General features: G+C 50.4%; 1 protein-coding gene across 4 annotated transcripts; it reads right to left on the bottom strand.

Annotated features, from left to right (window-relative positions):
• Positions 1-34: 34 nt before the first annotated feature.
• Positions 35-12,069, bottom strand: FANCE (FA complementation group E). Of its 4 annotated transcripts, none has more exons than XM_050787668.1 (10): positions 11,590-12,069; positions 8,035-8,641; positions 6,553-6,597; positions 6,171-6,239; positions 5,710-5,853; positions 4,715-4,838; positions 4,409-4,487; positions 3,573-3,639; positions 1,713-1,838; positions 35-931 (listed from the first exon to the last, which is right to left on the bottom strand). In XM_050787668.1, exons 1-10 carry the CDS (start codon positions 11,835-11,837, stop codon positions 830-832), a joined length of 1,611 nt encoding a protein of 536 aa, XP_050643625.1. In that variant the 5' UTR covers positions 11,838-12,069; the 3' UTR covers positions 35-829. The 4 variants fall into 4 exon arrangements, with proteins under 4 accessions (XP_050643625.1, XP_050643629.1, XP_050643627.1 ...); XM_050787672.1 differs by lacking the exon at positions 11,590-12,069 and adding an exon at positions 11,320-11,549; XM_050787669.1 differs by lacking the exon at positions 35-931 and having other exon boundaries at positions 1,751-1,838; positions 3,573-3,635; positions 11,590-11,837.
• Positions 12,070-14,786: the final 2,717 nt, after the last annotated feature.

Below are 14,786 nucleotides of genomic sequence, written 5' to 3'. Positions count from 1 at the left end.
ACTCCAGCCTGGTGACAGAGTGAGACTCTGCCTCAAAAAAAAAAAAAGAAAAAGACATTATTGAACTTGCTTTTTATTCAATACCATTGATAAATTCAAGTCAGAAACAAAAGCACAGAAGGTCATAACATACACGAGCACAAGAGCTTCATCTGAGCACACTGGTACCCTAGACCTCCTGGAGCATCCCATGTCCACTCTGGGTCGGCTTGACCCTACCGAGCCCTGTTGGAAAGTTTCTGTCCCTGCAGCCTGAGAATTGATGAGGAGTGTGCCTGGGGCCAGCAGTCTTTGAAAATATAGCTCTGGCCTGGTGTGGTGGCTCACACCTGTAAATCTCAACACTTTGGGATGCCAAGGCAGGAAGATCACTTGAGCTCAGGAGTTCAAGACCAGCCCTGACCAGCTTATTATCTACAAAATAAAAAAATTAGGTGGGGCACAGTGTCATGTGCATGTAGTCCCAGCTACTTGGGAGGCTGGCTTACATGGGAGGATCGAGCCTGGGAGGCAGAGGTTGCAGTGAGCCATGATCAATCGCACCACTGCACTCCAGCCTAGATGACAGAGCAATACCTTCTCTCAAAAACAAAAGAAAAGAAATGAAAAACAAAATATAGCTGAGCTTCCTTAGCCCAGGAGCCTCCCTGTTGGCTGGGAAGCCAGTATGCCCCTATGGAGCCTGGAACAGGGAGGCAGTTGGAATCTGGGATGGCCAGGCTCAGCCTTTATCCTCAGGCTAGGGCTCAAGACAGAAGGTGGTGAAGACAGAAATGCCCTTCAGGAAGCTGGTGATGGAGCACCAAGACGGTGGTCCCTTGGTGGATGGTCAGGAGCCCAAATGTTTCAAGGCGGCCTGCAGGGACTTCCTCAGGAAGGTAGTGTTAGGTTCTAGGGCCATAGCCAGGCCCAGCCTCTGGGTCTCAGTGATCTGTGGAGAAGGAAAAATCATGTCAGGACTCCAGCAGCTGATCCCTCCCCTCTCCCCACTACCCCAGGGTCTCTATTGAGGAAGGAGAGAGGAAGCCAGGAGGATGGAAGGAGGAGACTCCTGAGCAATCTAATCTCATTATTTCACCATAGTTAACTAGGTGGACCTGGAGCCAAATACTAGCTGCACAACTTACTAAGCCGGCCACATTAGTAATAGTTGACAATTATTGTGTGTTTACTATGTGGCAGCACTTTATATGCATCAATCCATATACAAACATACATACACATCATGTATATGCATTGCTGTATATAATCCTCAAAACCCTCCCATTTTACAGATGAGAAAACTGAGGTTCACAGACACTCTACTGTGTGACACCTGCCTTCCTTTTGGGCTACACTTTCTCTTTCTGCCCTGTTGCTACAACCTCCTGACAGGTCTCAGGCCCTAGATCTTCATCCTCCAATCCCACTCCTCACAGAAGCCAGATGCTTCTTAATAGTACAGATCTGACCAAGTTACTCCCAGGTTGAAGGCCCTTGAATGACTCCTGATGCCTCATATTGGAGGTCCTTCTGTTCGGATCTCCAGAGGATTCAGGAGCTCGCTGAAATTGTGCAACAGAAGCATGTTCATACTTCCATCTTTCTGGGAGGGTCTACATCAACCCCAGCACTCAGGGTTTTATCCCTGACATACATATTCATACACCCTTGTGGCAGGCCCAGGGCAGCCCTGCCAGCAGGACCAGCCCCATGGCCCTATCAGTACTCACGTTAGCCTGGTACTTGGTCATCACTGTCAGCATGAGCTTGGCATAGGCCATGGAGGTGGTGGCTGCCAATCCCTTTTTACAGAGCTTCTCCATTAAGACACTGAACTTCTCAGGGGTCATCTCCACCTGCACACATTGGGAGATGGAGCAGTAATCACAAGAAGGGCTTGGGCTCTTCATTCAGCCAGTCCTGGATTCAATTCCTAACTCCACCACTTCCTAGCTGGGTGACCCTGGGCAGGTTACTTAACCAACCTAAACCTCCATTTCCACATCTGTAAAATGAGGCTCAGAATATCTAATGGAAGACTGTGAAAAGGATTAAATGAGATAATGCACATAAGACACGCACGTCTCAGAAAATGGTGGCTACCATTGCAAAGGCTCAGATTAGGACCAAGGGGAAGCCAAGGATCCCTTGTCTGGTTCAGTGGTTAAAGATATAAACGAGTCAGGGCCCAAGAGACACTGCCACCTTAATCTCCTGGCTCTTCATAATAATAATTTAGGCTGGGTGTGGTGGTTCACACCTGTAATCCCAGCACTTTGGGAGACCGAGGAGGGCAGATCACCTGAGGTCAGGACTTCGAGACCAACCTGGCCAACATGGTGAAATCCCATCTCTACTAAAAATACAAAAATTAGCTGGGCATGGTGGTGCGTGCCTGTAATCCCAGCTAATCAGGGGGCTGAGGCTGGAGAATCACTTGAACCCAGGAGGCGGAGGTTGCAGTGAGCCGAGATCACGCCACTGCACTCTAGCCTAGGTGATATAGTGAGACTCCGTCTCAAATAATAATAATAATAATTTAATAAACACTGTGCATCAGGTACCATTCTGAGTACTTTATACCAATTATCTCATTTAAACCTCACTCCAATCTTATGTGGTAGGTGCTATTAATATTCTGTCTCCCCTTCTGTAGACGAGGAAACTACAAGCATAAAGAAGTTAGGTCAGTTATCTAAGATATAAACAAATGAGGCAGAATTTTAGGTACTGATATGAAAAAAAATCACCAAAATATACTGTGAAGTAAAAAAAGCAAGGTACAGGGCAATGAGTTTGGTGTGTTGCAATTTCCATAAAAAGTAGGATGGATAGTAAGTGTAAACATGTTTCCACATATAGATGGTATCTCTGGGAGGGGGGGTTCCCCTGAAACTGGGGGACTCTGGATGGTTGGAGAAGAGAAGTAAGGGGAATATTTTTCACAGTATCCTTTTGAGCTTTTAAAATTGTCAACATATGGGCTGGGCATGGTGGCTCACGCTTATAATCCCAGCACTTTGGGAGGCCAAGGAGGGCAGATCACTTGAGCCCAGAAGTTCTGGCCTCAAGTCATGGTGAAACCTTGTCTCTACTAAAAATACAAAAATTAGCTGGCATGGTGGCACACGCTGTAATCCCAGTTATTTGGGTGGCTGAGGCATAAGAATTGCTTGAACCCAGTAGACAGAGGTTGCAGTTAGCCAAGATTGTGTCACTGCACTTTGGCCTGGGTGACAAAGCCAGACTCTATCTCAAAAAAAAAAAAAAAAAAAAAAAAAAAAAAAAATTGTGAACATATGAATCTATTACCTATTCAAAAATAAAATAAAATTTACACACACACATCAAAAATCCCACCCCAAGGCCGCCCAGCTAGTAAGACGTGGAGCTGAAGTGACCATGTGCTCAGCTCTCTGCTACCAGCTTTGCATGCCCCAGGTCTCTCCCACTGTCTCAGGCAGCTGCTGTAGGGCAGCTGTCCTACTTGACCCTGCATCCACTGAAGGACTCAGAAACCTAAGAACCCGATGTCCTTCCAAGGACTGCAGCACTTCTTTGTCCACTCTTCCCCAGGACAGCCTGCTCACCTGCCGCTCTAGGAGTGACTGCAACACCAAGAAAATTTCCTCCTTCCAGGGCAGCTCCAAGATCTGTCTGCAAAGCAGGGGCCCTAGTGAGAAATGCCTGGCCTCCCACCCAAGCCTGAGTATCTGTCTGCTGCTGCAACTCCCACAGCACGGCAAGGCCCTGAGGACAGCCAAGATCTCCAGTCAAGAAAGGGGTAGTCAGGGGTGGGGCACCATGGCACTTTGGGAGGCCGAGGCAGGTGGATCACCTGAGGTCAGGAGTTCGAGACCAGCCTGGCCAACATGGTGAAATCCCATCTCTACTAAAAATACAAAAAATTAGCCAGGCGTGGTGGCAGGCGCCTGTAATCCCAGCTACTCAGGAGGCTGAGGCAGGAGAATTGCATGAACCTGGGAGGCAGAGGTTGCAGTGAGCGGAGACCGCGCCATTGCACTCCAGTCTGGGCGACAGGGCAAAACTCTGTCCCCTGCCCCCCCGCAAAAAAAAAAAAAGGGTAGTCAGAGACCTCTTGATGCTGGCACCAGCCCCAGCAGACACTATTGCAGAGCTCATACAACTGCCAGGAAGGTCACACCCCAAGAGCCCCAGCAGCTGACAGCAAAGTATTTGGTAGTGAGACACAAGGGTCCCCTAAAAAATAACTAGGAGTAGAGAGTGCATCCTGAGAACAAAAGGCAAAGAGGACTCATAGAGGAGGAAGATGATGGAGTGAGATGATATACATGAGGCTTCCTAGAGAAGGTGAGCCTTCCCTGCAGGGCCCAACACATGTGATGTCACTGTAGCCTGGGGGAACAGGTGGCGGTGGGGACAGCATAGAGGCCTGCACACTCACCCCAGCATTAGAACCTGTGCCTCTGGCTCCAGGGACTCTGCCTTCACAAGGCAACATAGTAACTCTGTTTGAGCAGGACCTGGGTAGAGGAAAGCAGAAGGGGAAGTCTGGGGGGAAATGGTAGAAGACGGTGGAAAGTGGGGAGGCGGTAACAGAATGCCCAGCCTGTTATAGGGGCATCATCAGGGAAGCAGCAGGCATCTTTAATCACTGAATACCCAACTCCTGCCAGGGCCACTCTGGGGTGAAGGGTGCTGAGAACACTGAGGGCAGAGCTACTGGGCCTGGGGCTGGTTCCAGAATTACCTGTGCCTTGGGCCTGGAGCACAGGGTCAAGGAGGGCTCTGCAGACAGGGTAGGTATATTTGGCACAGAAGGAGGTCAGGGCAGTTGTAAGCAGGCGGGAGGCTGAGGAAGTCAAGGAGAGGATCTATAGCCAACAGGGAGGAAAAAATTAATTCTTTTCATTTCAACAGCATTTATCAAACACACATTTCAGATGGTGATACATGTTACAAAGGGAAAAAAAGTTCTTTTACTTAGCACTCACATGGACCCACCCATTGGAAAAGATATATACCTCTCTTGCTCAGTTCCCAAATCCCTGAAAGTCCCTTGATCAGCTTCTAGAAAGGTTCTGGTGCCCAGAGAGAAGTTAGATGCTGGCTGGGCATGGTGGCTTACGCCTGTAATCCCAGCACTTTGGGAGGCTGAGGCAGCTGGATCGCTTGAGTCCAGGAGTTCGAGACCAGCCTGGGCAACATGGCGAAACCCAGTCTCTACTAAAAATACAAAAATTAGCCAGGTGTGGTGGTGGGTGCCTGTAGTCCCAGCTACTCAGGAAGCTGAGGCAGGAGAATCACTTGAACCACAGAGGCAGAGGTCGCAGTGAGCCGAGATTACGCCACTGTACTCCAGCCTGAGTGACAGAGCAAGACTCTATCTCTAAATAAATAAATAAATAAAAATACAAAAATTAGCCAGGCATGGTGGAGGCCACCTGTAATCCCAGCTACTCAGGAGGCTGAGGCAGGAGATCGCGCGACTGCACTCCAGCCTAGGCAACAGAGTGAGACTCTGTCTCAAAAAAAAAAAGAAGTTAGATGCCATGTGGGTAGATGGCCTGGGGGTCCATGCCCTCCCTGCCAGTTAAGCAGGCATCCTTTCCTTGCCCCAGGCTGCCCAAACAGCCCAGATGTCTACAAGGCTGAGAATCCTCTCTCTCAAGTACCACCCTTCTGAGGGCCCAGATGCTCTTCCCCATTGTCCTTGGCACTCTGAGTACCTCCCAATACACCTACCCGTCCAAGAAAGAGGCTTCTGGTCAGCACAGTAGCATTGCTGAGGCTGAGATCAGGTGAAAGGGCCAGCAGCCAGGTGCAGAGCTGCAGGAGACCGAGGTCTGAGAGCTGGGGGAGCTGCAGCTGGGTACACAGCAAGTCCATCTGCTGATAGAGTGGGGCACGGGGGAGAAAGGGCACCAGGACATGCACTCTGCCTCTGCTAGACTGTCTCAAGCAACTGGGAAGCAGACGGAGCAGGGCAAAGATACTCCAGAGCAAAGAAAGTCTGGGAGAGCTGCCCTAGGGGAAGGAACCAGGGACTAAAAGAAACTACAGAGAGTGACCCCTATCACTGAGAAAGAAAACAACAAAATCCCCTCCCACATTTCCCACATGAGGTAGGAAAACATAAACTTACATAGAAAAAGATAAGGGAGAGAGAATGTAACCTCAGAGCCAGGCAGTCTATCTGGACTCACCTGGCTGGGGCTACATTCGTGAAGAAGCTGTAGCTCAACTGGGGGAGCATCCTTCAACCCCTCTAACCCCTGCAGAGACAAATCAAATCTCATGTTAGGGCTGGCAGAGCCTTCGGTGACAAGTCACTGAAGCCGCCCCTTCAGGTGGCAGAAGGAGTGGCTGAGATCCTGGAAGGCGCTACCAGAGAAGAGGAAGTTACCTGGTGTTAGATGGTAAGTCTACACTTGGTTCAAGAAAAGCTCCTTCAGAGACTGTCCTCAGACCTTTACTCCAGTCCCCCTCCCCCAGCCAGCTTGTATATCACTGCCCTTCCCTGGGCATAGCTAGGATCTGGGTAGAAGGTGGAAGAAAGGCTATGGTGAACAGGGTAGGGCCAGTCACCTCCTCCAAGGTCTTCAGCAGCTGCTGCAGCCTGGGAAGCTGGTCCTGTGGAGGAGAGCCCAGTCACTGCCACATCCCTCCCCCAGCAGCATGACCCCAAGCCTGGTTCTGGCTCCCCAAGTCAGTGGGAGCTAGCCGGCAAAGACGATTCAAGAAAGTCAAGAGGCCAGGCACGGTGGCTCACACCAGCACTTTGGGAGGCTGAAGCGGGAGAATCACTTGAGCCCAGGAGTTCAAGGCTAGCCTGCACAACTAGTTGAGACCCCATCTCTACAAAAATAAAAATAAAAAATTAGCCAGGCACGATAGTGCATGCCTGTAATCCCAGCTTTACTCCAGCCTAGGGGAAGAGAGGCCCTGTCTTGAGGGAAAAAAAAAAGTCAAGAACATGAAGTCTCTATCTTGAAAAGTGCCTAAGAACCCAAACTAGACAAGGTCCAAATGAAACCCAGCTGTCACCAGGCACAGTGGCTCACGCCTGTAATCCCAGCACTTTGGGAGGCTGAGGCGGGCGGATCACGGTCAGGAGATTGAGGCCAGCCTGGCTAACACAGTGAAACTCCATCTCTACTAAAAATACAAAAAATTAGCCGGGCGTGGTAGCGGGCACCTGCAGTCCCAGCTACTCGGGAGGCTGAGGCAGAATAATGGTGTGAAGCCAGGAGGTGGAGGTTGCAGTGAGCCGAGATCGTGCCACTGCACTCCAGCCTGGGCGACAGAGTGAGACTCCATCTCAAAAAAAAAAAAAAAGAAAAATAAAAAAATGAAAACCAGCTGTCTAGAATTGTTTTCTGCTTCCAACCCAAATGGGGGTAGACCCAGGCCTTGGACAAGGAGGCAGGGGCAAGCTGGATGCTGTCATGATTCTTCCCACCCACATATTACAGGGTAACAGGGGTGGCTCCAGAGCCTCTCCCTTGCCTGGCACCCTTTAACCCCACGTTATAGATCATTAGGACACATTTCCCACCTCCAGTAACTCCCTTCCCTACCCCTCCTTAAGAGTCTGTGGAGTGGCTGGGCACAGTGGCTCACACCTGTAATCCCAACACTTTGGGAGGTCAAGGCGGGCAGATCACCTGAGGTCGGGAGTTCAAGACCAGCCTGACTGACATGGAGAAACCCTGTCTCTGCTACAAATACAAAATTAGCTGGGCGTGGTGACACATGCCTATAATCCCAGCTACTCGGGAGGCTGAGGCAGGAGAATCACTTGAATCTGGGAGGCAGAGGTTGCGGTGAGCTGAGATTGTGCCATTGCACTCCAGCCTGGGAAACAAGAGCAAAACTCCATCTTAAACAAAAAAAGAAAAAAAAAGTCTGTGGAGTGGAGGCTACATTCCCTAAACCCTACCTTCCTCCTTTTTCCTCCAAGAACTACAGTCAACTCCTTTGGGAAAAAGTGTCCCAACCAGCCTTCCCCACGGATAAAGCCACCACTGGTGAAAGATCACTCTAAACCCAGTCTCCCTACCAAAGTACCTGGATAGCTTTGGGCAACTCCAAACTCTCAGCTAGACCTTTAGCATCCTCCAGACTCGAACCGTCCTGGCCAGTCTTAGCTCCCATGACAGGCTGGTCCTTAATAGGAGATGCACCTCCTCCATCTGCCAGGGATTCCAGTGACTTATGTTCAGGTCTCTCCTCATCATCATCTTCTTCCTCTTCCCAACACCGGAACCTTTTGGGGACCCTCTTCCCCTCAGGACTGGCAGCCTCTTCCTCTGACTCCTTTCTGCGTTTCCCAGGCTGCTGGGAGTCCCTGTTGTCCTCTTCTTCGGGGTCTGGAGACTGTGGGGATTTCAACCTCCTGCCCCCTGGGCCTAGCCCCCTACACAGACTTTGGAGCTGTCTCTGGCATTTTTTAGACAGTGGAGAAGCTCCCTCCATGGAGGTCCCCACCCCTAGATCCCTTCGCAGCAATTCCCCCAGGGCACGGAGCCAGGCATCGGGGTCAGGGGCTAGGTCCTGCTGGGCAATCTGCAGCACAGAGAGGAGCCCACTTTCCGGCAGTGATGGCCGAACGGCCATCAGCAGGGACATCAGGTTCCTCTGGCATATCTGGGGCAATCGCAGCAACAGTGGTTTCCTGGGTAGCAGAGGGAGAGCAAGCAGTTAGTGTCTGGCTGAAGGGAGCACAGGGCAGACTGCGCAGAGCTGGGGGCTAGATGGCAGTGGACAGATGGGGGCTGGCAGGCAGTCAATCTGTAAGAGTCAGTGGATGTTGGCCAGGTGTGGTGACTCACACCTGTAATCACAGCATTTTGGGAGGCTGAAGTGGGCACATCACTTTAGGTTAAGAGTTTGAGACCTGCCTGGCCAACATGGTGAAACTCCATCTTCACTAAAAAAAGTACAAAAATTAGCCAAGCGTGGTGACATGTGCCTGTAGTTCCAGCTACTAGGAAGACTGAGGCAGGAGAATGGCTTGAACCCAGGAGGCAGAGTGCTGCAGTGAGCCGAGATCATGCCACTGCACTCCAGCCTGGGCAACAGTGTGAGACACTATCTCAAAAAAAGGAAAAAAAAAAAAAAAAGTCAGTGGATGGAGACAGAGACAACACGAGAACTGTTTAACAAGTGTTCATTGAGTATCATATGACAGGCCCTATTCTTTGGCCTCTGTCATCTGTTTCAGCTCAAAATTCATATTGGAACCTACTCTATAATAGATTCATGCTTGTTTTACACAAAAAGAAGAAAAAAGTTCTTTCCCAAATTTTAGGGAAAAATAATACTCCAGGATGCTGTGCAGTGCTTAGTCTTGCAGCCCTATGGCTGCCCTCAGCAATCCCCTGGAACTCTCGGGGTCACTCATCTGTCCAGCTCTTGTGTTCCTTTCACCAAATTGTGAGTTCCTAAAAGGTGAAGGTAGTGTTTCCTTTCTCTGTGTCCTAGGACTCAGCACAGCGCCAGCCCAGAGCAGGCACTTGTTGTGCATTTATTGAATGAATTAACTCTCTGAGAATAAGTGTGCTGAGATCGGCAAGAGCTGCTGTGGACATAGAAGGCTTCCCAGAGATGAAACTTGAAACAGAAGGAATCACTTTACAGATTCTAAACAGTATTCACAGAGTCAAAGGGGAAGACAGGGGGATGAGGATCTTTTGTTTTGGAGCCCGAGGGGTTTAAGCAGAACCAATGCTCTCTTGCAAGCACCCAACTTTTCTTAAAATAGATTTAACACTATTCCCCCGAGCTCCAAAGGCCCATGATGCAATGTAACCATCTGTAATTCTGCCGAGGCACCAACCCAGATCCTACATGACCTGAGGCTTGGTGTGGCAAGTCACGGCAGCATTTAGCCCACCACCCATCATGTCTTTACTCCTCCCTATGCATAATTTTGCAGGGCCATTTGTCAAGAGGCACTTGGGTTGTGAGGCAGAAAAAAAAAAAGACAACTATTTCTTTGTAGAATATAGACACTATGTGAGAGAGAAAAACTAGAGTCAAAGTTTAAAAGATGGTACAGGAGCAGTGGCTCATGCCTGTAATCCCAGCACTGTGGGAGGCCAAGGTGGGTGATCAGGAGTTCCAGACCAGTCCGGCCAATATGGTTAAACCCCATCTCTGCTAAAAATACAAAAATTAGCCGGGCATGGTGGCGCGCACCTGTAGTCCCAGCTACTCAGGAGGCTAGGGCAGAAGAATTGCTTCTTCTGGAGGCGGAGGTTGCAGTGAGCCAAGATCGCGCCACTGCACTCCAGCCTGGGCAACAGAGCAAGATTCCGTCAAAAAAAAAAAAAAAAGAAAACAAAAAAACCTGAGTTTAAAAGATGGTTAATTTGTGGCAGGGAGGATATTTGGGGGTAGAGAGGTAGAGAAGACTCTACTCCAGGAGATTTTAACCTTTTTTAGTGCCAGAGACCTGTGATCAGAATGAGTGTTAAATGCATTTGATAAAATATCTAGGATTCTAAAGGAAATCAATTGTACTGAAATACTCTTCTACCCAGGGGCCCCAAGTTAAGGCCTCTGCCCTCCCCTTACTCTATCCAGAATAAGCCAGATAGCTGGGCAAACATTTCTATAGCTTCCAATTTGGGGATTCAAACAAGTTCTCCTGACCCATCTCCTGAAAGAAATTCAAAGTGGAGTGTAGGAAGAAAATATTGGAACTCCCATTTTCCCCTATTTATCTAAAACATTAAAAAGTAAGCATTAGAAATATTTAGCATCTGGATGGTTTCCAGCATAAATTATGGGGTAGGGGTATCCAAGAGAGTGGAAGGCTGGCCCCACTAGGAGCTGAACATGGCGCCTCACCCACTCATTTTTCGTTTTTTGTGTGTTTTAGTTAACTTTGCTAGTTAAATGCATTTGTGGATACTGTACTATCTTTTTTTTTTAAACAAAAGTTGTCCTCACAAATGAGCACGTAGCTTAATAGAATGCCTGCCAAAAAATTGGAGATAATATCAATAACAGAAACACAACCAAATAAAATGGCAGGGCCGACACCTCTGCTCCTAGTAGGAATTCTTAATCAGTCACAGAGAGGTTAAAAAACAAAGTTCAATGTCATCCAAGAGCCAGAAATTATCAAGAACACTAAGATATGGATTCACAGTTACCATTCTTAGGGAAAACAATCTTGCCCTTACAGTGAACATTATGCTTTGAAAAGCAGAGAGTATAGGGCCACCAGGATAGCGGGTATGTATTCCACCATCACGTTTTAAATATCTATTTTTGTACTTTAAAATGTACGTATTTTAACACACGTGTACACTTTATACATAAGTATACTTATACTGGACGTACGTGTCCAATTGTTTAGAGATGGCAGTATGCGATCAAAAGTGATTTGCCTCCACTTATCATCACTATACTTTACAGCCAACAGAAGGCGTGTGCCTCGAGTTCCCGGATCCTCGGTGTCCCGCACACGGCAGGTGCTCAGTGAAGGGTGCCCCTGCTCATAGGGTACGCGGCAGGCCGTCGCCGAAGGGGCTTATTTCACCTCTCTGTGCGTCGATCCCCCGACAGCCCCCGCCTCCCGTACCTGCTGAGGGGCCGCGGGCGAGGACTTACAGTTCCAGACGGCCGTCAGGCCCCTGCACTACCGGCTCCTCCCGGCACAGGGCCTCGAGCAAGCGGCCCCAGTCGAAGGGCTCCCAGCCGCGCCTGCCCAGCGCCCGAAGCACCCCCAGGCCACGCCGCGCCCCCTCGGGCCCCGCCTGCAGCGCCTGCAGCAGGAGGCGGGCGGGGGCCTCCAGCTGCGCCCAGGGCGCCTGCTCCGAGCCCTCAGCCCCAGGGAGCCCCGCGTCCGGGGTCGCCATGCCGGGACACGGGTGCCGCGCCGCCCCCTACTCTGGTGTGGGGCCTCAGCTCAGAGGCTGAGGGGAACGGGGAACTCCAGCGCCGTCCCTGACGCGGCGGCGGCGGGCGGCGGAGGGCGGCGGGCGGCGGGCCAGCTCCAGCGCCCGTCACAAGCTCTCCTCGGCGTTGGGAAACCCGAGAAGCCTGGCGGCGCGGAGCTGCAGCGGTTCGCGCGCTGTCGGAAAGGGAAGGAAGGAGACGCGGCCGAGGGCGGAGCCTGAACTTGAGGCGGGCGCGAGGGAAGGTCGCAAGGGGCGGGGCCGGGCACGACCCCAGCCGGAGTAGGGGGCGGGGCCAAGGCCCAGGGCGTCACCAAAACAAATAGTTAGTTTGTGGGCGGGGTCGGGCCCGGGAGCCTGGGGCGGGGGCGAAGCGGGGCGGGGCGGGGCGGGGCGGGGCTGATGGAGGGGCGGGGCTGATGGAGGGGCGGGGCGGGGCGGGGCGGGGCTGATGGAGGGGCGGATCTGCCGCTGCCGACCCCAACCCTCTCCGTTTCTTCATCACTCCCTAAAGTAGTGGAATAGAGTGAATGTCAGGGGTCCTGTTATACTGGAGGACTCGCGCTGTATTTAAGCTGACCGCATGTTGCTTGTTATGGACTTCACCATAGAATTTGACCACAATTTACCACCCCACTTAGCTTCACGTCTTCCACAGGCCAAAAACTGCCACCATTTGGGTTTCAGTCCTCTCCAGAAATAGTATTTGATATACAAACATCCCTGAGAATGAGGTCACAGTAAAACCTAACACCATCAATATGGCCAAAGACTTTCTTCTGAACTTCCTCCCAAAGACCAAGCAGTAGCCTTGCTCTGGGTCGTTTATAGGGGGCCAGGTGTGGCTCCACTTCCTAGGGTTCAGTTTAAGGAAGTCCGCTGGAGGAGGCAGGCTTCCAGCCAAGGGTGGGATCACTGCAAAGGGTAGGAAATAAGGGAGAAGAGTCCCACAGTGCCTCCTAAACCTTGCTTTGGGGGCCAACTTGTATTTCCATCCCAGCTTCTGCTGCCACATACATCCATCATTCAGGAAATGTTTACTGAGCACCTAGGGACTGGGGATACTGGGAATAAAACAAAGATCCTGGCCCTCATTGTCACACAACTGGGGAGAGACGGAAAGCTAATTAAACAGTGTTTGTGGTAAGTGTTCAAAAAGAACATAGCACCAACAGATAGCACAAAGTGCTTTTAAATAGAGTGGTCAGGCAAGATGAATGTGAAGATGAGGTTGGCAAGCCAGATAGAAGTCTGTGAGAAGACCATTTCAGTCCTCCCTGCCTGGATGGAGGGGCTCTGGGGCAAAAGCATGGCTACAGCAGAGGGCAATTGCTGGATAGTAATAGGAGTTGAGATCAGAGGGGGACCAGGTCAGATCTTAAGAGGCCTGAGGTCATAGAGAGGACTTGGGCCTTCACTCTGAATAGTATGGAAAGCCATGGGAGTATCTTGAGCTTGATCTGATCTCCATTTGAGCCAAAATGATTTCAAGGGAGCTGTCAGGAAAGACTAGTGATATTTATTAGATAATGGTTGCTTTGCAAATGCCAAAATAGCAAGAAAGAAGTTTCTTCCAGACACCTTCTGTTTCAGGTAAGCAGCTCTAACTTTACAGGGGATGTTTTGGGTCTTCAAATGACAAGCTGTTAGAGGAGTGGGACCTGATGCATAGCGGGCAGGGTCAAGAATGCTAAACAGCCTGCAATACCCTGTGCATCCTCACCTACAGCTTTACTCTGAGTGGCTGTGGCTCCCACCCACCAAGGTCTGTATTCTAGCCACCTGAAAGGGAACAGAGAGGAAAAGTTCTAAACATGGCTCAAGGACCCTGGTGGATCCCCGAGTCCCTTTCACAAGATTCATGAGGTTATTACTATTTTCATAATGCAAAAATGCACCGTGAAGTTTTCCAGAAGCTAAGTGACAGGTAATATTGCAACAGATTGAATGCGGAAGCAGCCTTATTGCCCTTGGCAATGGGGCTGGGGTATGAGCAGACCACTCTTCAGACACCAGCAATGATAGCTTAGGTGCATTTTATTGGTTTTCTTTCAGAGTCATTCTACAAAAGAACAAAGTTAAAAACCAAGGCCCTGGCAAGAGGGTTTGAACCTTTCTCATTCCAGGAGCCCTCCCCTGTTCCTCCATGTCCCCAACTGTGTCACTGCTGCAGTTCATGGGGGTGGAGGGCTTGCTACTTTTGCCCCCCCACCAAACCCAAAAAGGGAAAGACCTACCACCTAGAAACTCCTTCCCCTCACCCCAATTTCCCTCAAGTTGATCCTGGTTACAGAAGGCTGTGGTAAGAACTGTTGGGATCCTGCAGGAGTTCTGAACCCCAGAAGGTCATGGCCAGGGCACCGTCTGTGAAGAGCACATTGTCCTCTGGCTCAGCACCCCTTAGGAACAATGTTGGACTCAGCACCTGGGAGTAGAGAGAAAAATCAGTGAAAACCCATCAACTTCAACACCAGCTGCCCCAGAAATCGAGGAACTCAAGACTCATATATAAGGTTGGGCAGGTTGTACACAGCACAAAGGTGCCACAGCTAAGTAGGCACCATATTCGCATCATAGACGCCATCCATAGGTTTTATATTTATCACAAACATTTATTAAAAGCCATGAGCAGCAGCCTCCCCTGCCCCATACCCCTGCAGTTACCACCTCACTCCCAGAGGCCAGTTGCACTCTCTCAGGCTAGGGAGGACCGGAGGTCAGGGCCTTAGCTGGGAGCTGGTGCAGGTAGATACACTCAGATTTGAAGGGGCAGCGGCCATTCCCTCGCACGAAGAACCGGCATCGGATCTGGCTATGAGAGAGAAGACGACCATCGCCTTCAAGACCTGTTACCCCAAGAACAAGGGGCGCTCGAGGCTGACACGTAAGGCTGGGCAGGCTGTACACAGC

Source organism: Macaca thibetana, chromosome 4 (genome assembly GCF_024542745.1).
Source record: "Macaca thibetana thibetana isolate TM-01 chromosome 4, ASM2454274v1, whole genome shotgun sequence".
NCBI lineage: Eukaryota > Metazoa > Chordata > Mammalia > Primates > Cercopithecidae > Macaca > Macaca thibetana.
The sequence above is the reverse complement of the archived record's forward strand: the minus strand, read 5'-3'. Positions and strand labels throughout refer to the sequence as shown.

Excerpts from the sequence above, each read along its gene's own strand:
- FANCE (XM_050787668.1), bottom strand. The coding sequence starts at position 11,837 with ATGGCGACCCCGGACGCGGGGCTCCCTGGGGCTGAGGGCTCGGAGCAG. Across the intron at positions 3,640-4,408 it reads GCACAGGTTCTAATGCTGGG|ACAGATCTTGGAGCTGCCCT; the intron begins GTGAGTGTGCAG and ends CCTGCTTTGCAG. Across the intron at positions 932-1,712 it reads TGACCAAGTACCAGGCTAAC|ATCACTGAGACCCAGAGGCT; the intron begins GTGAGTACTGAT and ends CCTTCTCCACAG.